The sequence below is a fragment of the Choloepus didactylus genome, chromosome 6 (assembly GCF_015220235.1).
Source record: "Choloepus didactylus isolate mChoDid1 chromosome 6, mChoDid1.pri, whole genome shotgun sequence".
In the NCBI taxonomy this organism is placed as follows: domain Eukaryota; kingdom Metazoa; phylum Chordata; class Mammalia; order Pilosa; family Megalonychidae; genus Choloepus; species Choloepus didactylus.
In genome coordinates, this window is record NC_051312.1 from 93,377,305 (window position 1) to 93,403,950 (window position 26,646).

General features: G+C 39.0%; 1 protein-coding gene and 1 pseudogene across 3 annotated transcripts in view; one reads left to right on the plus strand and one right to left on the minus strand.

Annotated features, from left to right (window-relative positions):
• The window catches only part of NARS2 (asparaginyl-tRNA synthetase 2, mitochondrial), a 218,106-nt gene that overhangs the window by 147,715 nt on the left and 43,745 nt on the right, over positions 1-26,646 (minus strand). For all 3 annotated transcript variants that reach the window (XM_037840846.1, XM_037840844.1, XM_037840845.1), the window contains one exon: positions 12,703-12,783. In XM_037840846.1, coding sequence (XP_037696774.1) covers positions 12,703-12,783 — 81 coding nt within the window. The remainder of the gene's footprint in view (positions 1-12,702; positions 12,784-26,646) is intronic.
• Positions 19,629-20,231, plus strand: LOC119538100 (annotated as a pseudogene).

Sequence of the window (26,646 nt, forward strand, 5' to 3'; positions counted from 1 at the left end):
ATTTAATCAAACATTTCCACCCTAATCAACAGACTAATCAGTCTTCCCCCACAAGATTACATTAAAGAATATGGCTTTTCTGGGGGACAAAATATATCCAAACCAGCACACCTCTGAAACTGTAAGCCAATAAATTCTTGCTTTTAAACCAACCCATGGTATTTGTTTAAGCAACAGGAAAACTAATACAACTTCCTTTTTATTTTTATGTCTGTATATATTTAAATTACTTTCTTTGTGGTTATCATGGGGTTTGTATTTGACATCCTAGAACTGTAACAAACTGGTTTGAAATGATGTATCACCTTCAACAGCATACAAAGTCTCTACTCCTACATTCATCCCTTTCCCCTTTGTTTTTGTGTGCCCATAATATAGAAACAATTATTTATTATTCAATTGTGTTCTAAATCTTGTAAGAAACAATAAGAGTTACACACTGAAAATACAATAATATTGGCATTTTATTTACCCTTGGGGTTACTGTTAGCAGAGGTCTTTATTTCTTCACAAGGCTTCGAGCTACTGTCGACTGTTCTTTCCTTTCAACCTGAAGAACTCCCTTTAGCATTTCTTGTAGGATAAATTTCATGGTGACAAACTCCCTCAGCTTTTGTTTATCTGGAAATGTCCTAATCTTCCCCATTTTTGTAGAACTGTTTCTGGATACAGAATTCTTGTCTGGCAATTTTTCTCTTCCAGTACTTTAAGTATGTTATCCCACTGCTTCCTTGCCTCCATAGTTTCTGATGAGAAATGTTCAGCTAATCTTATGAGGATCCCTTACACATGATGAGCTGCTTCTCTCTTGTTGCTTCAGGATTCTTTACCTTTGACATTTAGCATTTTGATTATGATATGTCTTGTATCAGGTAGGTCTATTTGGATTTATCCTTTTTGGAGTTTGTTGGGTTTCTTAAGACTTATTGGCCATTATTTATTCAAATATTCTTTCTTCTCCTTTCCTTTTCTTCTGGGACTTTCATACTGCACATGTTGGTATGCTTCATGTCGTCTTGTCCCACAGGTCTCTTAGGCTCTGCCCACATCTTTTCCTTTCTTTTTTCCTATCTCCTCTTCAGACTGATTTCTATTGCCCTATCTTCTAGTTTGCTGATACTTTCTTTCTGCTGTTGAAGGCCTCTACTGTATTTTCAAACTCTGTTATTTATTTTTTTCATCCCCAAAAGTTCTGTTTTGTTCCTTAAAAAAACTTCTAACTTCTCCTTTGTTCATGCACCATCTTCTTGATTTCATTTAGTTCTATGCCATGTTTTCCTTTAGCTCACTGAACTTACTTAGGAGAGTCAAATTAACATTCTTGATTAGTTGTTCTAATACCAGTGTTTCCTTTTTTGCCTATTTTGTTTCTTTGAATTAGTCATCTCTTCCTGTTTCCTTGTATGTCTTGTGATCTTTTTTTGAAATTTGGGCATTTGATTATTTTGAAGTGCTAACAGTGGAAGTCAGAATCTTCCTCATACCTGTGGTCTGAATGTAGACTGTCTGTGTTAAGGCTTTACTTCAATGCTTAGCCCAGTTTATACTGAACCTTCTGAACAGCCCATGGTTAACAATTTGGTTCTTCTCAGGTCTCTATGAGCCTGAGCCTTGCCCTGGGTGTGCACAGCAACTTTCAGGAATGTGCAGTATGTGCAACCGTTTCTTCTCCAAGAAAGGAGTTCCTTTCCCCAGCTCCTCCTGGAGCTCTGGGTTGTGTTATTTGTTTTGGAAACTACATTCAGCTCAGCTCCACTCCTGTACTCTGGTATGCCTTGCCACTCCATCATGTGTCCACACGATGGTTCTGTAGCTCAGCTCCCTTTCTCTGTGCAGCTTTTCTGCCTCCAGAAACTTCTAGTTTAGGGGGCCCAGACCCATGCTCTTAGACTGTGTTCCACAGAGACAGCTGCAGTCCATGTACAAGGACACCCACTATCTTCATTTAGGAGTACCAGTAATCAGGCTCCAGGGATCCGTACTAGGAATATGTGTGGGCCACCAAACTGCTGTCATGGGTGGCTCAGGCCTCAGGGACCCATACCTGAATGCACCTGGACCACTGAGCCACTGCTGTGAATTGCTCAAATTGCCACAAGGATCCAAGCAAGGGGGAGGGAGCAGGATCAGTAAATTGTCCCACTGCTCTCCTATCATGTATAGGTGGTTTTGTTTCCTATTCAGCATTTACTGAGTTTTTCTCTAGTCTCAATAGTCTTCCATAGTTTTGAGGGAGTTGATTCTGCTTTCTTATTTTGCTGTTTCTAAGGGTTAACAATCACCAGCACATCTTACACCACCATCTTGATGATCATCATCCACATGGCGGGGGTTGGGGCATGGCACCTCCATGATCCGGAAAATTCATGTAAAATTTTTGGGGGCTTCCTTCTTACCAGAGAAGAAGTCTTTGTCTGGGTTTTCTTCGACAGTCTGTATGATTCCCTCCATTGAGTAGCACAGGTAGTGTGCCTTAAATGTCCATATGACCCCCTGATCAAGAGGCTGAATGAGAGACACTGTGTTAGGCGGCATGTAGATTACTTCAACACCTTCAATGTGGAATTCTTGGGGCTCTGGGTAGCAGGAGACATTGTTCAGGTATTTTCAGAAGCCGAACCTCCAACACGGATGGAACCAGTCAAGGAAAAGTGCTTTGGTTGTCCATGTTTTCTTACTTAAGATAGACAGCTTGGTACTTGTCCTTTGCATTCAAAGCTTGAGGGTTAGCAGCTTTATATATCAAGGATGTCTACGTTATGAGCCCTAGAACACTGGCACAAAAGAGATGGGTTACGCTATCCCTTGTGGCTTTAAAACCCAGGGCTTGCTTCTCTTCTTGGCTGATGTATGTCCTCTGAGGCATTTTTCCCCAATATAGGGCAGTTTCATTAGCATTGAATATCTGTTCCAGTTTGTAGCCTTTCTCTTCAATCAGTTTCTTCAGGGTTTCAGGAAGTTCCCCAACTGGCTCTTGATCCGCAGATGCTGCCTCTCCTATTACTATATTGCGTAGGTTTAACCTTTTTCTAAATTTTTCAAAACAGCCTTTGTTGGTATGAAAATCAACAGGGGTAGACCCTTCACCTTCATTTTCCTTTAGTGGATCATATAAGGACTTAGCCTTTTCTTGTATGATGCCAGAATTTACCCTTTTTTGTAACAATCCTGTACCCAAAAGAATGTTGCACTTTCTGTGAGAGAGAGTCTGACCTCATGGTTTATGCAAATGTTTACAGTTGTTGGTGTAACTGCAGCCTGTGCATCATCTGCAGCTTCTGCAAAACTACCAAAAATACCCATTTAATTTCTTATGCCAACCTGCGATGGGGAAAGTCATGATGTGGAAGGCATAACTGTATAGGGCCAATATTACCCTGATACCAAAAGCAGATAAAGATATCACAAGAAAGAAAACTATCAACAATATCTTTTATGAATATGGATGCAAAAATACTAGCAAACCAAACCCAGCAACATTTATAAAGAATTATACATCATGACTGTGCTGGCTTGGATCTGTTACGTACCTCAGAAAAGCCTACGTTCTTTTGGTCCAATCTTGTGGGGGCAGACCTATTGTGGGTGGGACCTTTTGATTAGGCTGTTTCCATGGAGATGTGACCCCGCCCATTCAAAGTGAGTCTTAATCCCCTTGCTGGAGGCCTCTGTGTGATGAAATTGAGAGAGCCAAGAGACACTTAGAGACAGAAGCCCAGAGACATTTTGGAGAAAGCCACGGAAACCAGAAGCTGAGTCCAGCAGAGAAGGACCAGCAGACGTTGCCATGTGCATTCTCTGTGACAGAGGAACCCTGGATGCCAGCAGCCTTTCCTCCAAGAAGGTATCCTCTTGTTGATGCCTTAACTGGGACATTTTCACAGCCTAAGAACTGTAAATTGTAAGTTAATAAATCCCCATTGTAAAGCCAACCCATTTCTGGTCTATTGCATTCCAGCAGCTTTAGCAAACTGAAAGAGTTGGTTTAAATCTGAAAATTAATCAATGGAATATACCATATCAAGAAATCAAAAACAAAAACCATATGATCATCTCAACAGATGCAGTAAAAGCAACCATTTGACAAAATCCAACACTCTTTCATGATAAAACACTCAACATACCAGTTATAGAAGGGAACTTCTTCCGCCTGATAAAGTGCACCTATGAAAAACCCACAGCTAAGATCATACCTAATGGTGAATGACTGAAAGCTTTACCCCTAAGATCAGAAAAGAGACAAGTATGTCTGCTCTCACCCTTTTTATTGAATATTTTACTAAACATTCTAGCCAGGGAAATTAGATAAGAAAAAGAAATAGCAAGCACATAAATTCAAAAGGAAGAAATAAACTATATCTATTTGTAGATGGCATCATCTTTGTGTATAAAAAATACTAAGGAATCCATTAAAAAACTATTAGAACTAATAAACGAGTTCAGCAATGTTGCAGGATACAAGACCAATATACAAAAGTCAATTGTATTTCTATACACTTGCAAAACAGTTTCATTTACAATAGCATTTTAAAGAAAATATTTAGGAATAAATTTAACAAAAGAAGTGTAAAACATATACTCTGTAAACCATAAAACAATGCTGAAAGAAATCAAAGATCCAAATACATGGAAAAACATTCCATGTTCATGGATCCAAAGGCTTTATATTATTAAAATGGCAATATTCCCCCAAACTGATCTACAGCTTCAATGCAATCCCTATTAGAATCGCAGCTGACTTCTTTGCACACATTGACAAACTGATTCTAAATTTCATATGTAATTGCAAGGGTCCCAGTATAGCCAAAACAATCTTGAGAAAGAACAAAGGAAGAACAGACTCTTGCCCATTTTAAAACTTACTACAAAGCTACAGTAACCAAAGACAATGTGGTACTGGCATAAAGATAGATATAGAGACTAACAGATTAGAGTTGAGGATCCAGAAATAGACCCTTACATTTGTGGTTCAACTGACTTTTGACAAGGATGATAAGTCCATTCAGAGGGAAAGAATATCTCTTCAACAAGTGGTATCAGAAAACTGGATATCCACATGCAAAAGAATTAGATTGGACCCCTACTTCATACCATCTACAAAATTAACTCAAAATGGATCAATGACCTAAATATAAAACCTAAAGGCATACAACTCTTAGAACATAAGGGTAAATCTTCATGACCTTGAATTTGGCAATGGTGTTTTAGATATGACACCAAAACCACAACAAAAGAAAAAACAGATACTTTAGACTTCATCAAAATTAAAATTTTGTGCATCTAAGGGCACTATCAGGAGAGTAAAAAGAAAACCCTGAAAATGGGAGAGAATTTTCATAAATCATATATTTGATAAGGGTCTAGTATCCAGAATACATAAAATACTTCGATAATTCAACAAAAAGACAACCCAATCTGAAAATGGACAAAGATTAAGAGATTAAAAAAATAAGCTACAGACTAGGAAAAAATATTTGCACCTATCTGATAAAGTACTTGTATCCAAAATACACAAAGAACTGGTAAAACTCAACACTAAGAAAACAACCCAATTATGAAATGGGCAAAAGAAATTAACAGATACCACAACAAAGAAGATAGACAGCAAATAAGCATATGAAAAGATGCTCAACATCCTATGTTACTAGAGAACTGCAATCTAAAACAAGACAACACACATCTATTAGAATGGCTAAAATCTAAAACAATGATAACACCAAATGCTAACAAGGATATGGAGCAACAAGAACTTCCAGTCACTGCTAGTGGGAATATGAAATGGTACATCCACTTTGGAAGACTTTGAGTTTGTTTACAAAACTAAACAAAGGCGTACTATATGATCCAGCATATCATTCTTAGGTATTTACCCATAAGAAGTGAAAACTGATGTCTACACAAAATCCCTGCACTCAAATGTTTATAGCAGCTTTATTTATAACTGCCAAAATGTGGAAGAAACAATTACATCCTTCAACAGGTGGATGGATAAACAAACAGGTACAGCAAAAAGAAATGAGCTATCAAGCCACAAAAAGACATGGAGGAATCTGAAATGCATATTGCTAAGTGAAACTCATTCTGAAAAGGCTACATTCCATCTGATTCCAACTATATGACATTCTGGAGAAGGCAAAACTATAGAGAGAGTAAAAAGATCCGTGGTTGCTAGGGGTTCAGGGGCACAGAGGGAAGAATGAAAAGGAAGAATTCAAGGCAATTTTAGGGCAGTGAAACTATTCTGTATGATACTGTAAGGATGGATACAAGATGTTATGTATTTATCAAAACCTATAGACTTATATAACATAAAGCGTTAACCCTAATGTAAACTATGGATTTTCATTAATAATAATGTATCAATACTGGTTCATCAATTGTAACAAATATATAAAGATATCTGCATAGGGAAAATTGGTGAAGGGGGACTGGTAGTATTTGGGAACTCTACATTTTCTATGTAATTTTTATGTAAACCTGTAACTGCTCTAAAAAATTAAATCTATTTAAGACAGCTCTCCAAAAAAGATATACAAATGGCCAACAAGAATATGAAAGAATGCTCAATGTTATTAGTCACAGGGAAATGTAACACAAAACCACAATGAGAGACCAGTTCACATGCACTAGGATGACTATAATTTTAATAAAAAAAACAAATGATACCAAAGGTTGGTGAGGTTGTTCAGAAATGAGAACCCTTATGTTCCTGGTGGGAATGTAAAAAAATGTAGCCCCTATGGAAAACACTTTGGCAGTTCCTGTAAGTTAAATATAGAATAATCATATGATCCAGCAATTCCACTACTCAGTATACACACATAATTGAAAACACCAAAGGGTAGGAACCCAAATATCCATCAGCATATGAATGGATAAACAAAATGTGCATCCACACAATGGAATACTGTTAGGCTATAAAAAGGAATGAAGTGCTGATACATGCTTCAATATGGATGAATCTTGAAAACATTATGCTTGGTGAAAGAAGCCAGACACAAAAGGCTACACAGTGTATGATTCCATTTATACGAAATGTTCAGGAAGAGGCAAATGCATAGATATAGACAGATTAGTGGCTGCCAGAGACTGGGGGTGGGGAGGGGGATTGGGAATGGGAAATTGGGGGATGACTGTTTAATGGACACAAGGTTTCTGTTAAGGGTGATGGAGAAGTTCTGAACATCTTGAATGTTACTTAATGTCACTGAATTATACACTTTAAAATTGTTAAATAAGGTAAATTTTATGTTGTGTTTTACCAGAATTAAAAAAAAATGGGCTAAACTTGAATATAGATATGTCTCATGAAAAGATGCTCAACATCATTATTAGTGAAATGCAAATTGGAACCACAAGATATCACTTCACTCATACTATGATGGCTATAATCAAACAGGATGGGAAATAATGAGCGTTGGCAAGGATGTGGAGAATCTGGAACCCTCATAAACTGTTGGTGGTGACGTAAAATGGTACAGCTACATTGGAAAATGGTTAGGCAGGTTCTCAAAATGTTGAACATAGTTAGCATATGACTCATAAATGCCACCCGAGAGAAATGAAAACATGTCCATCCACATAAAAACTTGTACGCAAATGTTCACAGTAGCATTATTCAAAATAGCCAAAATGTGGAAACAACCCAAATGTCCATCAACTGACGAATGAATAAACAAAATGTGGTATACCCACAGAACGGAATACTATTCAGCATTAAAAAAGGAATAAAGTATTGATACATGCTACAACATGGATGAACCTCAAAAACACGATGTGAACTGATAGAAGTCAGACATAAAAGACCATATATTGTATAATTCCATTTATATGAAATGTTCCAGAAGAACCAAATCTATAGAGAGTAGATTCGTGATTGACCAGAGCTGGGTGTGAGAAAGAGGAGTGATTGCTAATGCGTATTATACCCCAATTACAGGGTATAATTGTGGTGATCAAAATGCTCTAAAATTAGATTGTGGTGATAGCTGCATTATACTGCAAATATACTAAAAATTATTGAACTGTGTACTTTAAAAGAGGAAATTTTATGATACGTGAAAAATATCTCAATAAAGTTGTTTTAAAAAAATCTGCTCGAAAGGTGTAGCCTTTCTGGAGGACAGTTGGGTGGTTCCACAAGAAGCTAAGTATGTGGGTGCCACAAGGTCCTACAACCTCATTGGGGACATATACTTGGAGGATCTGAGAGCAGGGACGTGAATGGACATTTGCACACTGGTGTTTATGGAGACAGCATGCATGATCTGCAATGGGTAGAGGTGGCCTAAGGGTACATTGACTGAGAAACAAAATGGTGAACTGTTGTGTGCGCATTCAACGGAATACTGAGCAACTGTGAGAAGAACTGAAGGAGGTGAATGGATCCTGTAGACAGCATTTTGAGTGAACTATGCCAGAAACAAAGGCAAACACTATAATGTCTCACCAATATGGACTAACTACAATGCGTAAACTCAGAATTGAATCTTAGAGCACAGCTTATCAGGGGAATGCTTATTGTAACAGTCCCTAGATTGTAAGCTCTTATAGCAGTCACATCTATTCCTGAATTGTAAAGGCTATCTCCAGATTCCGAGATGCTGATCCTTTTGTGTATAACCTGATCAATCCCCGGAACTTTGAGTATCTGTATGACACCTGAAACTCAGAGCTAGAACTCGGCAGATATGAATGTCAGTATTAGTACATGCAACTGTTAAAAAAAGCTGAAAAAGAGTTCAGACTTCAATTATAGGCATGAATGAAACAGATGTGGTTAGGACTAGGGCAAACTGGGCCAAAGGGCAAAGGACGATACTGACTGTGTTTTAAAACTTCAAATTCCATGTGAGACCAAAGGAAGAGATGTTTAGTTGGTGCAGGGTCTGTATTTCCTAAACAATTTAACTCATACAGTTTGCTCAAATACCATACTTACATGGAACTTCGAATAGGAAGTGAGACCTGGTAAGTCTGCATAGGTTAGTGTGACGTAGCATCACATCCCAAAGTAATTTGGGCAGAGAATAAAAATATATATGCAGGGCTCCCCTGAGGAGCTGGGGGAAAATGCGGAGGTGTTGGGCTTCCACACCTGGATTGCTGCTGATGTTCTCACAAATATCAAGGACTGGTGGTTTGGTGTGCCAAGCCCTCTATCTCGGGACTTGCCCTTATGAAGCTCGTTACTGCAAAGGAGAGGCTAAACTTGCTTATAATTGTGCCTAAGAGTCTCCCCCTGAGTACCTCTTTTTGCTCAGATGTGGCCCTCTCTCTAGCTAAGCCAACTTGGCAGGTGAACTCACTGCCCTTCCCCCTACGTGGGATCTGATTCCCAGGGGTGTAAATCTCCCTGGCAACACCGGATATGACTCACAACGATGAATCTGGACCTGACATCGTGGGATTGAGAACGTCTTCTTGACCAAAAGGGGATGTGAAATGAAACAAAATAAAGTTTCAGTGGCTGACAGATTCCAAATGGAGTTGAGAGGTCACTCTGGCGGGCATTCTCATGCAGTATACAGATAACCCTTTTTAGGTTTTAATGCATTGGAATAGCTAGAAGTAAGTACCCAAAACTATCAAACTGCAACCCACCAGCCTTGACTCTTGAAGACGATTATAAAGCAATGTAGCTTACAGGGGGTGACAGTGTGATTGTGAAAACCCTGAGGATCGCATTCCCTTTATCCAGTGTATGGACGAATGAGTAGAAAAATGGGGACAAAAACTAAATGAAAAATAGGGTGGGATGGGGAGGGATGATTTAAGTGTTCTTTTTTACTTCTTTTTTTTTTTTTAATTCTTATTTTTACTTTTTCTGGTACAAGGAAAATGTTCAAAAAATAAATTGGGGTGATGAATGATGGTACTGTGAACACCATAGATGATTGTATATGTGAATATATCTCAATAAAACTGATTTAAAAAAATCTGCTCTATCTCCTCATTCCTTTAAGTATTCAACTTGAATTTCCATGATTCTCCACTATGAACCTTCTAATCTGTCAGCTCAGAGTCCAATGAGAACACCACACTGATTTTTTAATTCCTTGATAAGCTGCTTACATTGTTCCCCTTACCTGAATACCCTCTCTAAGGTGTAGTTAAGTCACATATTCTTTATGAAGACTTTTCTGATGAACTCAATCCTCAGCCAACTTAATTTTCCTCTAGAATCCACATCACTTATAACTAGCAATACTGTAACCTGAAATGTATAAAGGAGTTTCACCTTATTCCTCATCAACTTATAGTTTTTCCCACAATCTCTAATTCTTAACCCTACTCTTCTATCTACTCACACCCAAAACAGTTGCCCCAGAATCTTAAAGACCCAACACAGTTTTGGGAACTCAGCTAGGGCCTTAAGATAAGAAGGAAAAAGCATACAAACAAGGAATATTATGGACAAGTAACATCGAGAGGGAATGAAAATTATGCTCCTTCCTTCATCAATCCTTAACTCATTAACTTTATAGGCCAGAACCTCAATTATATCTTTATACACCTCATAACACTTAGCTCAGCATTTTGAACACAGATGATACCAAATGTTTGCTGAATAACAAATGAATGCCGTGAATGTAACTTTCTACTATGTACTTAGTAGTCTCCAAAACTTACCAGTCTTCCAGCAGGAAATGGAGGGAAAAGAAAAGTCAAATGATGAGGCATGCATTCACTTCTCAATACAGTGTTTAGAAATCCATGTTCCTACTGTGCTTTTCAAGGTGGCCCTAACTGCTGCCCTCAAACCTGCGTGTGTACTACACATCCTTATCTTTAAATACTTATTCACATTTTATTGCTGTCAGAACAAAAAAGAGAGCCATTAAGAGAAGCAAGAATATGAAAGTCCACATCCACCTAAAAGTGGGGTGCCAAGATTCAACCCCTATAAGTAGCAAGGAGAAAATTAACACAATGAATTCAGGTGTCTGAGGTGGGAATAAGCAGGTGCACTGCTTTCAGAGGACAAAAAGTTGGTAGAGGCAGAAGACAAGTCTAACTAGCTGGAACTTTTGAAACAACAAAGACATGGAGTCATAGTACAAAAGCAACAGTTTGCTGAAATTTGATCTCAATCCTGACTGCAGGAGCCTAGGATCAATGGATTTGAGAGCATCTTTGTCTGGCATTCTCTGAATAGGCAAGTCTAATCTCACTGTAAAAAATTCCTCTCCCTGACCCTGAAATACTATGAACACAGAACACTTCTCATTTGTTTAGCTTCAGAAATATATTTTTTCCTCTTCTTATTTATTCATATGTACCTGGTAACTTGCCTTGGGTTTGTTTAGAGGTACAATACACACATTTTACTACTCAGACCCATTTATGGGACTTCCCTGCTAACAAAGCAGTTGTCTGCTATTTATCATTATTGGAGCTATTTAAATTTGTTACCATTTTTTTTCTACTTGTTTAATTTTGGGTTTCTTTAATAACTCTCTTTTTATTTGTAAAAACTCCTTTAAATCCTATCTTTCCTTCCCTGTTATTTACTTTTTAATATTCAATGGGTTAAATTAAAGGATTATAAAATACATTTCAGGTGAGTAATTCTTTACTTCAATATTCAGAAGACTATTAAGGTGCAAAGAGAAAAACACCTAGAGGAGAATGCTTTGGGGAATTTATACATTTTTTTACTCCTTTGCTATCTTCTTTGAAGGCAAATATACATACACTAACACTCCCACTTTAAAAATTCAACAAGCCATTTTTATTCTGCTTTTTGCAGAAGGCAAATTATATCAAGCTTTCTTCAAGTCATATATGAAGAAACATAGCACTTATTATTTTGAATAATGACTTCAGCATAGCCAGACAACTTTTCCCAACGAATACCTTGTCAACAATATAAAGAGAAAGCTTCAATCATAAAGTAATGAACTGAACAAAGTAGTTACATACAGGTCTTGTCATTTGATAGATTTAACCAAATATATAAACAAGAACTTCGATTTAGCGATCCGTAAATAAATCAAAGAAACACAATAAGCACCACTCATCAACAGCCATTTTTCTCTGACCATCATTATCCTTTTGGCCAATGATTTCAAAGAGCCATTCAAACTAGTTAATGAAAGGTTTTCAACTGTCTACAAGTACAAAAAGTGTTAACCTTTTAAAATTATCTGCATGAAGTGCAGGCTGATGATGTCTGTCACATATCAGGGTATCAAAAAATGACTGACTAACAAAAAAATTAAGAGCCTTCATGACGTATACAGAGCATAAGTCATTTCTTATGAAAAATGTATTATTTTTAAAAGACTTTGGAGAAGTAAACAATATTCATATGTATACTCTTGTATTTTTATTTAATTTTAAACATATCGCTTACATTCAAAAATATTACTTGGCAGCAAATTACACAGAAGGAATCTTAGAATCTTCATTAATCTCTTCACATTTTTCTAGCTCACCAATGTACAGTGACATGGTAAGAAAAGCAAATGGAATACTAAGTAAAACATCCACTCCTTTTGGTCACAGTTTAAGTAATATGGCTGGTAAGACAGAGAATCACAGTGACTTGGATTTTCTGTTCTTTTAGGTTTACCAACGACAAAATTTCAGGTGCTGGTCATGGTCTCCCATTAACACAACTCTTATTAACTTAAAACAAAGCCTCACATAGAAAATATCAAACAGCAATATGTTTTCAAGATAGGAAGCATAACTTACTTCAACTTGAAAGAGTTCTCCAGCCCCCTCACAGTCATTGGATGTGATTATCGGGGTATGAATATGCACAAAGCCACTGTCCTGGAAAAAAAAGAAAAAACACTCTTTTTAGTACATTTGCATATGAAACAATTTAAAAAACATTCACCTTACTGTATTATAGTTGTTAAAAGGGCACTAAGGAAATGACGCATCAGACCCCTCCCTAACACCCAAAATATGACTACTGAGATATCAGTTTAGTGTTTACTATATACAGCAGCACACAGAATTTTAGATCAGGAAGATAAGGAACGCCCAGAAAGATTTCGTGACTTGCCAAAAGTTGCATAGCTAGTCAACGACGAGCCAGGATTGGAATCCAGGTCTTCAGGTTCTCTCTCTGGTGCTATTTTCTCTTCCTACTTCTCTATTGTGCTCATGGTGTTAAAAAATTTTTTTAAAAAGATACACATAAACACATACACAAAAGCACATATACACACATATAGACATGGTTCCTGGTCCTCAGCTAGTGGTCAACAACTATGGAATGAAGAAGTAAAAAGAGAGCAAAATGATTTTTAGGAAGTCACGGGGAGCAAAATGATTTTTAGAAAGTCTCTGTCATTACATTGATGGAACATAGACTTGGGCTGAAGGAAGATTCTGAGCAGCAAATCCATCCATTACTGAGGCGCCCAAGAGCAGCTCTTGGGCTCAAAAGTCTCAGACTATTTTCATTAGTGAACCACAAAAGGCTGCTGCTAGTACGAATGAAATAACACAGCAACTTCAAGGTTATGCTTCTTTAATTTTAACCACAGATGTAGGCAAAAAGTTACATTCAGTGTATATCTTGCAGGGTGGGAGGTAGAGGTAGTTAAAAGTGAATGAATATTGCAATAGCAGAAAAGTTTGTGTTTAATGCGAATTTTCACCTTGAAATCAATATAATAAATTTGTTTATACATATATATTCTGCCAAGTTCTACCTCTCATTGGTAGAAAGTAAAATGCCTCTGTGCATTACCAACTAGAACCTCCCAAATTTGCCCCTTCCTTCCTAAAAACACTGAATTTGAAGACTCTGGCTACAGTACAAAGTATCCAGTCAACACCCTGCTTTACAATGTGGACTGATTAAATAATCAAGGTATAAATGAAGAGTTTCAGAAATTATTCAAATATGTGCTTTATCTGAGAACAATGTGCCTAAAGGTGCTACACAGAGTACATTACAGAGAACCAATGAAACATAATCGGTAACATTACTACATCAAATTTTTATCTCCTAGGAGCCAAGGATTATGGACATGAATCATTTATTCCACATAAAATGCAGGCAACTATGAGCACAAGTGCTGTAAACAAAGAAAGGAAGTGAAAAGTCCAAAGGAAACAAGGGTGGGGAAGGGGAGGTAAAGAGAGGGGAGAAAATTTAACAGCTAAACATAATTGCGAAAGTTAGAATTGGTCAAATGCCATAAGAAACAGCACTGTAAACCTTATGAAAAGAATTGCATGTGATTTTTTTTTTAATTACACAATTTGTGGGAAATTTTTTTTAAAATTCAACTATCGCTAAAATGTTCAAAAGGGGTCACCAGTTTTTACATCTTAATGTACTAGCAAGGCTTATCAAAGTCCACAACATTACCAAAAGGTATAAATGAGAGAATACAAAGATAGAATAACAAAGTAGTGAGAACAAAATCCAAAGAAAAAATGGGTAGGGAAGTAGAAAGACAAAAAGGAAAGTAAAACTGCAGGGAGGGGTGGAGTACCCTCAGTAGCTGCCTCAAATCAGTTACCAGTGTCATATCCTTTCACCATTCCACAGCCAAGAGGCTCCTAATCAGTGATATGAAGGCAGGAGTAGGGGTCAAAAATAAAAATAAACCCTTTCACCCAATTTTTCAGATTCCATCATCAAATATCTAAATATTTTGATACACATTCTAGAACCAGATATTTTTAAAGGCTTCTGAATATCCAAAACCACAAAATTTATGTACTAAAGCCCCTATACTTCATTCATAAGAGACTCATGGACTATATTTTTCTTACACATACAATCTAAATAAGTATCATTATTTTATCAGAATCAGCAAGAAGCGAGAGAGGAACTGCTAGCCACAGGTATAACATTGGCAACAAGAAGTGAGAACACGAAGAGAAAAAGAAAATACATAAAAAATAGTCACAGGAACTCAAAGGCTCAGGAGTCTGGGGTCATTTGACACAAAGGCAAATAATACTCCACACTAGGAAGGTACTAACATATATAAGAGGACAATACCTGATACAGCAAGGACCATGAAACATCAAAAAGGGCAAATTTTTCTGCTGAATCAATTTAGGAAGACAGGGAAGTATAACACACATTTTAGAAACACTTCCACTGAAATTTAAATAAAATTAGAGCCTAAATCCAAAGCATAAATGTTAAAGCCTCAGTTATTAGAGGAATTTGGCTCTTCCCAATGACTTATTTCTTGAGGATTTCTAGATAGCAAAGTTTTAGTATACAGCAAATATGTCAATTTTATGAGCAAACCAAGTCATCCAGAAAACATTTTTGATACTTAAACCAAAGAATAACTAGATCCATTAAGTGTCCTAATTAAAAGGTGCTACTTAAGTTTCTATTTTTATTGGTGGATTTGAAATTTATGAAAATTTTTCATTTTAAGTCTTAGCATCTTTCTGGTAACCTAAAGTAACAAGTCAGAAGGAAGAGTACCAAATACTAGGTAACAAATAAATATTATTTAATATGTCCCATGGTATACTAGTGATGTCTCCAAACAATTCAAACCTGAATGTCACACATACAAGTGGGTAATAACACAGAATGAGGTATCAGGATTACATTTCTCAAGACGTCACAAGTAAAAAATGTAAAACTGTAAAAGCATTCAAAAAGTATCTACCTTTACAACTACTCTATCACCAACAATGCTAAAATTCAAGTTACTGTCAATCAAAATATTTTTTAAGTTTTATTTTATTCTACTTATTTTTATGATTTCAAGCTTGTTCTTTCTTTTTTTTTAATTGTTTACATATTTGTAAAAGCTTTAAATAAAGAAATGTATAAAAAGGTAACATCCACTTGTCAACGAATTGCTACTACCACCACCTAGTGGCCAGAAATCTGTAAAATGGATTTTATAGAATGAAAGCAGGTCCACTACTTTCATCAATTGTTGAAGCCATACGTGAGGAAAATAAAGATTTTTGGATTTGAACAAATCTTCTGTTTGTGCGGTTCAAGCACTACTGCAAAGCCACATGGAGGCTGCATAAGAAAGTTCATGAAAGCATAAGTAAATGGCCCTTTTCAAACATGAAAAAGATGACACTGTATGTGATTTACTTTTCCCTTTATTCAAAAGTGCATGCCTAAAGCCATGATGTCCTTTAGCCGTTTCACTAGAAATTAACCCTAAGGGAGCTTTCCAAAGAGCAAAAATTGTCATAGTGAGCTACAACAGGGCCGGGACTACATGAATTTGGACACAGCCCAAGTGAGGGATACACTGCTATACAACATCTGCAAATTAGCCAAATCTGGGAAAATGGCATAGGAAGAGTTTAAAAGCCACATGGAATAAATTGGAACTTTATCTCCTGGTTCACTCCTTGACTTTGGGACCCACCCATCCATCCACATTTGGGGATAATCCTTTCATCTCAGCAGCTTAATAATCAACACATTCCACTGTGGCTTTCCCAGGTCAAGGTAAAGCTAACTGAGACAAAATGCCTTAGTCATTATACAAACGTTCTTGATCAACACCAATTAATTCTTAAAAATCAGTGCTTACTATGTACAAAATAGGCCTACGACCAAGATGGAGAAGCAAGGACCAAATTTCCCAACCCACATGAAACATTCAAGAAAAACCAAGCAAGCAATATGAAACAATGGTTTTCAAGACATTGGTATCAGTGATCCCCAAGACAGGAGAAACAAGGTGAGCCCTACAAGTAGTCCAGCTTACTATCTTGAGATTCCAGGCCACACTGCAAGGAAGGGTAGCTAAGATGGAGCCAGTGAGTGGACTCCTTGAGTTGAGGAGACACAGTTGAGAGTTTGGGAAAATCAAAGTGTCTAGAGTTCATAGGACAGAGTACCAGAAAGCACAGAAAGAGAACTCCAGAGATCTGCAGAGGGTTATCCTGCAGAATTCAGTAGAGGACTCATCAGTGCATGCATGTGTGGAAACTATATAGGACCAGGAAAGAACCATTAAAAGAGATTAGAGACAACAGTGCCCAGTGTGTTCACACGTGGCCAGAAATAGGGCCCATTCACACCTGTCAGATGGAAAAACTCATAATTCACAAGGCACTGAGTAGAGTGCTCAGGAAGGCCTTGTGTCAGTAGTGGGGAATAATGAGTCCTAGACAGAGCTCTGCTCCATGCTTGCTTAACACATATAAAAGCAAGATATGAAAGAATCAAACAGTTTCCAAGTAACAGCTGCATACCAGAACAAAGTCCAATAAGATTTACAAGAATACAAAAATATCCAGCACAGAACAAAGTAAAATTCACAATTATCTGGCATCCAATCAAAGATTACCAGGCACGCAACAAGGCAGAAAAACGTAAGTCATAATGAAGAGATTAATCAATCAATCAAAACTGAGACAGATATTACAATCAGGGGAAAAAGACATAAAAACCATTATTAAACAGTTATGAAATGTGTATTCCATGTGTGCAGAAAGTTAAGTAGAACCATGGAAAACATAAATGTAAAAAGGCCCATCCATATTAAACTTTTAGACATAAAACCTACAATGTATGAGATAAAAAATATACTAGATGAGATTAACAGATTAGATATTGCAGAAAAAAAGATTAGTGAGCGTGAAGACATGGTAATAAAAAGTATTAGAAAAGAAATACATAAAGGAAAAAATGTTTTTAAATCATGGAACTATGGAACATCATCAAGTGGCCTAATATTTGGATGACTGGAGGCCCCATAGAAGTAAAAATCTGTGAAGAAATAATAGCTGAAAAACTTGATAAGAACTATAAACTCATAGGTCCAAGAAGTTCAATGAATCCAAAACACAAGAAAAATATATATAAAAAAACTGTACCAAGGCAAATCATAATCAAATTTCTCAAAACCAGTGAAAGGAAAAATCTTAAAAGTAGTCAGAGAAAATTATGTTATGTAAAGAGGAACAAAGATAAGGACAGCATCAGATGTCTAGCTGGAAAGAATGAAAATGAGAAAACAGTAAAATAATAATTTTAAAGTACTAAAAAAAAATAAACTTGTCAACCTAGAATTATATCCGTGGGAAAAATATCTTTCATAAACAAAGGTGAAATAAAGATGATTTCAAACATACAAAAGCTGAAAGAATGCATCACCAGCAGACTTACATTATAAGAAATGTTAAAGGAAGTCCTTCAGGCAGAAGGAAAATTACATCAGATGGAAACCAAGATGTACAAAAGGGAATGAAGAGCCCCAGAATGGTAACTATACAGGTAAATAGAAGTTCATTTTTCTTATTTTTTAAATATCTTTAAAAGATATTTGATGATAGAAATTCAGGAAAGAGAGTGGAACAAGGACAGGCAGAAGTCACTCCTCCACCAAACACACCTAGAGAACAGGCAGAAACTGTCCAAAGCAACAGTTCACGGGCTCAGGAGAAAAGGGAAGGACCACTGCAACATATAAGGAGAAGCTGAATGAAAAGGTGGAGAAACTATGACTGAGAAATAGAGGTAAGTGAAACCTCGAGGCCGGTAGATGTACATCTGCCTGGTTCTTCCTGGCCAGCAAAACATGGCACAGTCCTGGTTGGGCTGCTGGTTGGTAAAGTGAACCCTCTCGGTCCCACAGCCTAGAATATTTCCAAGCAGGAGTCTAGGAGCCAGCAGCTCCATCATACCCACAAGCAGAGAATCCATCATGGTTCTCAGTACCCACTCCCCACCCAAGAGGCTGGCAGCTTCAGGCACCTGGATCTGTGGGAGATGGGTAGAATCTCCCCTCCAGAAGAGAGGGAATGCAGAACAGTTCTGATCTGACAGTTGGCTAGCAGGGGAGACCCGCTGGGTTCCAAAGCCTTGAAACTTTCTGCACTGGGGGCCTGGGAGCTCAACGCTCTGCTGTTACCAGGAATGAAGAGATTGGGACAAGGGAGGAAACTCCACCATGACACCCAGCACCCAGCACCCACCCCCCACCCCAAGGCCAGGAACTGTGCATCAGCCTGGTTCTTGCCAACTGATGACATGCAGCGCAGTCCTGGTTTTGCAGATGGTTGGTGAAGTTAACCTTCACAGTCCAGCAGCCTACAGTCCTTCCATGCAGGAGTCTGGAAACTAGCAGGCCCACTGCATCCACAAGCACAGATTCCACTGTGGTTACCAGCACCCAATTCCCCCACCACCGAGGCCGGAAGCTTTGGCAGCACCAGGACCTGGGAGAGGGAAATGAAGATCTGTCCTGATGTAATAGTTGGTCGGCGAGGGCAATGCCCAGAAGGCTGCTGTGGACTGGGAAAGGTAGGATTGTGAGGAATAGGTTGCCTAAAACACCATCTGCTGAGAAGGCTGGGAAAGTGCAGTCTGGGAAGGCTGCTTTCCTGCCACACCCTCTAAGATCCTTCTAAAAGGGGTTGTACCCCCAGCGTGAGACCTGGTATCTAGTTTGGCTGGGAAATACAGAAGAAAGCAAGTGCCAAAGGAGACCTTCAACATGAACCCAAGCAACAACAAAATCTTAGACAACAGAGGGAAACCAACTTTCAAAATAATCTGATCAAGATAAGCAGATGCCCAGAAACCAACAAAAAACTACAAGGCACATCAAGAAACAAGAAGATAAGGTCAAGCCAAATGATCAACTTAAAAAGCTGGAGGAGGAAGCCGCGGGGCCTGCCAGGCCATGGCAAAGGCCATGGGCTGCCTATACTGCATGCAGGACCTGGTGCCCAACGCCTTGGGCAGCAACATACAGCAGCTAAATCAGCGGGGCATGCAGCAGTTCTTGGCCCTGACAGAAATGCTTTTCTACTTCTTAACTGAGCCAAAAGAGGTGGAAAGGTTTCTGGCTCAGCTCTCTGAATTTGCCATCACCAATCAGATCCATCTCAGCCCACTCAGAAGCATCACGAAAAGCCTCCTTCTGGTTCCAAATGGTGCCTTGAAGAAGAGTCTCACAGCCAAGCAGGTCCGGGCTGATTTCATAACTCTGGGTCTTAGTGAGGACAAAGCCACTTAGGTTTCTGAAAAGTGGAAGCAGAATTGCCCCACCCTTGCTCAATGGGCCATGGGTCTAACTCTGATAATTAACCAGCATATAGATAGGGAGTGGAAATTTGGAGTGACATCTGGGAGAAGCAAATTAGAGAAAGTGGGAAGTATTGTTTTACAATTAAAGTTGGTTGTTAAAAAAGGAAACCAAACTGAAAATTTGTATATAGAAGTAACCTTGCCTTAGTTCTACAGTTTCCTACACAAGATGGAGCTTGTCAGAACCAGCATGGAGTGTTTCAGCTGATTTCTGTTCCCCTACATCTCCACCTTGCCCTGTTTCCTTCCCTGGGTGACTGTTCTGAGAGGCACTTCACTCTCAGGCCTGCTGGGTGTTCCATTTGCTTCCCTTGGTTCTTGGGTACCCAGGTACAAAGGTTTCTGGGCAGCGAGCTGGGGAGACACATACCAAAAAACATCAACAGGATTAAGTACTTTAAAAGCCCTACACAATCACCCTGTAAACTCCACTGTTAAAGGAACCACCACCTAAGTTCCACGATACTTTTTAGATATTCAAACAGACTATTGCTTCTCTGATTCAGGAAAGAAAATAAGTTGAGTCATTTTGACACCTGCCCATCAAAGCTCCAGAGTAAGCAAATGGTGCCATCACCAGCAATACACACAGACCACCACCATCATCACCACTCCCAGAAACACAAGAGCTCATTAATGGCTGAGGAAGGGGCAGCCTTTATGTGAATGACACATCTTGTATTTGTGGTGGTGGTACACTGCTAATCTGTTTTTTGTGGGTTTTTTTTTTTCCTGAGACATGAGCCTTTATTATGGGGCTTACCTACAGGGTGGGGAAGTCGAGTCACATTGCCCTGAATTCAAGAGTTTCTCTGAATGGATTCAGGAGCTGCTCTGAATGGTGGCGAGTTCAGAGCTCAAAGTGAAAACAGTCCACCGCTAATCTCTTTTTAATGGGACATCTGTGTATTACACATGATTGGTTTTTTCTGAAAAGAACTGAGGCAGAACTCTGTCCACAGCTCTGGTTTTGCCCTGTTGCGTTATAATAAGGCAGGCCTTTTGAGGTTAGTTTAGTTTATTTTGGTTGAAGCTGACCTGATCTGTTGGAAGGTGATGAATAAAAAAGTTTCTGCGGAAAAAAAAAAAACAAGTCAGAGGGCACGCAGAATTTGGAACAGTCAAAGATGTTCAAACAACTCTAAATAACTTCAGTGAGATGATTACGGAGATAAAGGACAGCAAGACACTAGAAGAGCATCAAGAATTTAAAAGAATACATAGAAAAATAGCAGATCTTTCAGAAGTGAAAGATACTGCAGATGAAAATAAAAACCTATTATATTATGGATGGATGAGTAGAAAAATGGGGGAAGGAAACAAACAAACAAATCAAACAAACAAACAAAGGCACCCAGTGTTCTTTTTTACTTTAATTGCTCTTTTTCACTTTAATTATTATTCTTGTTATTTTTGTGTGTGTGCTAATGAAGGTGTCAGGGATTGATTTTGGTGATGAATGCACAACTATGTAATGGTACTGTGAACAATCGAATGTATGATTTGTTTTCTATGACTGTATGGTATGTGAATATATCTCAATAAAATGAATATTTTAAAAAAACCTATTAGAGACACAAAGACTTCAAAAGCAGAAGAAAGGATCAGCAAACTACAGAATTATGCAACCGAATTTGAACACACAAAAGAACAAATGGGAAAAAAATGGAAAAATTTGAACTGGATCTCAGGGAAATGAATGACAACATGAAGCACACAAATATACAAGTCATAAGTATTTCTGAAGAAGAGAAGTGGAAAGGGCTAGGAAAACTATGTGAGGAAATAATTATGAAAAATTTCATAATCCTTAAAAAAGACAGAAATATGCAAATCAAAGAAGCCCAACAAACTCCAAACAGAATAAATCTGAATAAATCCACTATAAGACACATACTAATCAGACTATCAAATCTCAAAAAGGAGAGAAGAGTTAAAGCAGGAAGAGAAAAGCGATTCGCTACATATAAGGTAGGCCAAATAAGGCAAAGTGCTAACTATTCATCAGGGAGGCGAGAAGGCAGTGATACCATATATTTTAGGTACTGAAAGAGTCAGTAATGGAGGCGGGACAAGATGGAGGCAAAGGGAGGGGTGGAATTTAGTTCATCCTCAAAGCAACTAGTAAATAGCCTGGAACAACTGTTGGAGAACATCTATGACCAGACACACATCATATACCAGTCCGGAATGGGTAGAATGGCTGAGATCACAGCACAGAACTGTAAGTAAAGCTCCCCAAACTGTGGAGATGGCACCACTCACCCACTGGCATGGTAGGCTGAACTGGAACACTTCCCTGTGCAAATAAGAAGCAGTCTACTAGGAGAAACGGAAAGTAACTCAACCAAGGTCCAACTGAGGTTTTAATTAACAAATCTGCACTACTAAATACATGCTATGAGCACAGATAAACCCAGAGAAAGCAGGAAAGGAACCCTGAGGTCTCTCCTGGCAGAGAGGAGGTAGGACTGACAGAAAAAATAAAATAAATAAAATGATAATAAATAAATAAAAGCAGACAGTTGAACTCAGAATACTAGAAAACAGCTGTGTCCCAAGAGAAGGGGCACATAGAACCAGGTACCAACTCCTGTCAATCAACAAAACTGGGGGGTCAGGGACGGGCTCTGAAAAAGAGATTTGTTTTTCTTTTTTCCCTCTCATTCTGAGACTCTCATTACAGAAAGCCTCAGGCATTTTCAGTTGTTGGCACTGAACCAGGCAAGGGTGAAGTTAAAAGAGTCAGACAAAGGAAGAAGTCAAGTACAGGAGAAAATTCCCTAAAGGGCATATCTTCCCTAAGAAAAGGGGGTTGGGGCCCACCTAAACTGGCTGCCCTCCCTCAGAGAATACAGACAACAGGGTCTAGGGGGAAAAAAAAACAAAAAAAAAACAACCAAAAAACAGAAACAGCTTAAGTTTGACTTGACCCCTAGTCGGGACAGGGTCTGCTGAGAATTGAAGGTACTTCACCTCTTTACACCAGCGGGGAGCTGCGAGCTGATATGACCATGTGCTGGGCAGGATAGGAAAAGCAAAGAGTCCAGAGACCTCATAGGAAAGTCTGACAACTTGCAGGGTCTCATCCCCAGGGAAACTTGATATTGATTACACCCTCCTCCTGAACCTGGGCCCATCTGGTCTGGGAAAGTCTGACTGGGGCCATCAAAGAAACCAAATGCCTAGACATCAACAAAAAATTACAAGTCACACTAGGAAAAAACAAAGACATGGCCAAGTCAAAGGAACAGACTTACAGTTCAAACGAGACACAGGAGTTGAAACAACTAATTAAAGATGTTAAAACAAATCTTCTAAATCAAATCAACGAGCTGAAGGAAAATGTGGCAAAAGAGATGAAGGATATAAAGAAGACACTGGGTGACCTTAGAAAGAATTCATAAGCTTGAAAAAACAAATGGCAGAACTTATGGGAATGAATGGCACAAAAGAAGAGATGAAAAACACAATGGAGACACATAACAGCAGATTTGAAGAGACAGAAGAAAGCATTCACGAACTGGAGGACAGGCCATCTGAAATCCTACACAAAAGAACAGATAGGAAAAAGAACGGAAAAATATGAACAGCGTCTCACGGAACTGAATGACAGCATGAAACACAAGAATATACATGTCATAGGTGTCCGAGAAGGGGAAGAGAAGGGGAAAGGGGCAGAAACAATATGGAGGAAATCATCACTGAAAATTTCCCATCTCTTATGAAAGACATAAAATTTCAGATCCAAGAAGTGCAGCATACCCCAAACAGAATAAATCTGCATAGAGCTACTCCAAGACACTCAAGAATCAGATTATCAAATGTCAAAGACAAAGAAGAAATTCTGAAAGCAGCAAGAGAAAAGCATTCCATTAATACAAGGGAAGCTCGAAAGACTACATGCAGATTTCTCAGTAGAAACCATGGAGGGAAGAAGGCAGTGGTATGATATATTTGAGATACTGAGAAAGAAAAACTGCCAACCAGGAATTCTATATCCGGTAAAACTGCCCTTCAAAAATGAGGGGGACAACGAGGCAGGGCAAGACGGCAGAGTGGTGAGGTGTACGTTTTAGTTACTCCTCCAGGGAAGTAGGTAGAAAGCCAGGAACTGCATGGACTGGACACCACAGGGCAATCTGACTTTGGGCATACTTCATACAACACTCATGAACACGTCGAACTGCTGAGATCAGCGAAATGGTTTTTGCAGCCAGGGGACCCACGCCCCTCCCTGCCAGGCTCACTCCCATGGGAGGAGGGGCTGTCAGCACTGGAATGAGGAGGGAGAACTGCAGTGACAGCTCTTATCAGAAACTAATTCTACTGATCAAAACTCCAATCATAGACAGACTTAGACCAGACACCGGAGAATCCAGGAGCAGCCAGCCTGGTGGAGAGGAGATAGGGACAGCAAAAACAGCAAAAAAAACCCAAAAATAAAAGCGGAGGCTTTTTGGAGTTCTGGTGAACATAGAAAGGGGAAGGGCAGAGCTCAGGCAGAGTCAGGCTCATATGTAAATCCAGAAGAAAAACTGGTTTCTCTGCCCCCTGGAGCTTTCCTTAATGGCCCTAATTGCTTTGTTGCTCAGCATTTCAATAACCCATTACATCTGCGAGGAGGGCCTTTTCTTTTTTTTCACTTTTTTAAAAAATCTTTTTCTCTTTTTCTAAAACAATTACTCTAAGAAGCCCAATACAGAAAGCGTCAAAGACTTGCAAATTGGGCAGTTCAAGACAAGAGCAGAACTAAGAGAGCTCTGAGACAAAAGGCAATGATCCAGTGGCTGAGAAAATTCACTAACCACCACAACTTCCCAAGAAAAGAGGGGCATCCTCTCACAGCCATCATCCTGGTGGACAGGGAACACTCCTGCCCATCGCCAGCCCCATAGCCCAGAGCTGCCTCAGACAACCCAGTGTGATGGAAGTGCTTCCAATAACACACGCACACACCACAAAATTGGGCATGGACATTAGCCTTCCCTGCACTCTCAGCTGGTTGTCCCAGAGTTGGGAAGGCAGAGGAGTGTGAATTAACACGCCACATTCAGCCATCCTTTCAGCAGACTGGAAGCCTCCCTACACAGCCCTGTAGCCCAGAACCACCCTGGGGAGATGGCGCCCACCTGTGTCATAAGCACAGTCATCCCTCAACAGAGGACCTGAAAGAGGGACACACTCGCAAGTCTCAGGGGCCATACACCAATACCAAGGACTTGTGGGTCAGTGGCAGAGACAAACTGTGGCAGGACTGAACTGAAGGATTAGACTATTGCAGCAGCTTTAAAACTCCAGGAACACCAGGGAGATTTGATTGTTAGAGCCGCCCCCCCTCCCTGACCGCCCAGACACATGCCCCATATACAGGGCAGGCAACACCAACTATACACGCAAGCTTGGTACACCAATTGGACCCCACAAGACTCACTCCCCCACTCACCACAAAGGCAAAGCGGGAGAGAACTGGCTTGAGGGGAACAGGTGGCTTGTGGACGCCACCTGCTGGTTATTTAGAGAAAGTGTACTCCACGAAGCTGTAGATCTGACAAATCAGAGAAAAGGATTTCAATTGGGCTACAAATCCTAGAAGAACCCTATCAAGTTAAGCAAATGCCAAGAGGCCAAAAACAACAGAAAATTTTAAAGCATATGAAAAAAACCAGACGATATGGATAACCCAAGCCCAAGCACCCAAATCAAAAGATCAGAGGAGCAATTAAACAAAGAACTAAAGATGAACAATGAGACCATGGCACAGGATATAAAGGACATCAAGAAGACCCCAGAAGAGCATAAAGAAGACATTGCAAGAGTAAATAAAAAAAACAGATGATCTTACGGAAGTTAAAGAAGCTGTTGACCAAATTAAGAAGATTCTGGATACTCATAGTACAAGACTAGAGGAAGCTGAACAACGAATCAGTGACCCGGAAGATGAAAGAACAGAAAATGAAAGAACAAAAGCAAGAATGGGGAAAAAAATTGAAAAAATCAAAATAGACCTCAGGGATACAATAGATAATATAAAACGTCCAAATATAAGACTCACTGGTGTTCCAGAAGGGGAAGAGAAGGGTAAAGGTCTAGGAATAGTTGTCAAAGAAACTGTTGGGGAAAACTTCCCAAATCTAGTAAACACCATAAATACACAAATCATAAATGCCCAGCAAACTCCAAATAGAATAAATCCAAATAAACCCACTCTGAGACATATTCTGATCACACTGTCAAATACAGAAGAGAAGGAGCAAGTTCTAAAAGCAGCAAGAGAAAAGCAATTCACCACGTACAAAGGAAACAGCATAAGACTAAGTTGTGACTACTCAGTGGCCACCATGGAGGCGAGAAGGCAGTGGCATGACATATTTAAAATTCTGAGTGATAAAAATTTCCAACCAAGAATACTTTATCCAGCAAAGCTCTCCTTCAAATTTGAGGGAGAGCTTAAATTTTTCACAAACAAATGCTGAGAGAATTTGCTAACAAGAGACCTGCCCTACTGGAGATACTAAAGGGAGCCCTAAAGACAGAGAAACAAAGAAAGGAGACAGAGATATGGAGAAAGGTTCAGTACTAAAGAGAATCAGTCTGGGTACATTAAAGGATATTAATACAGA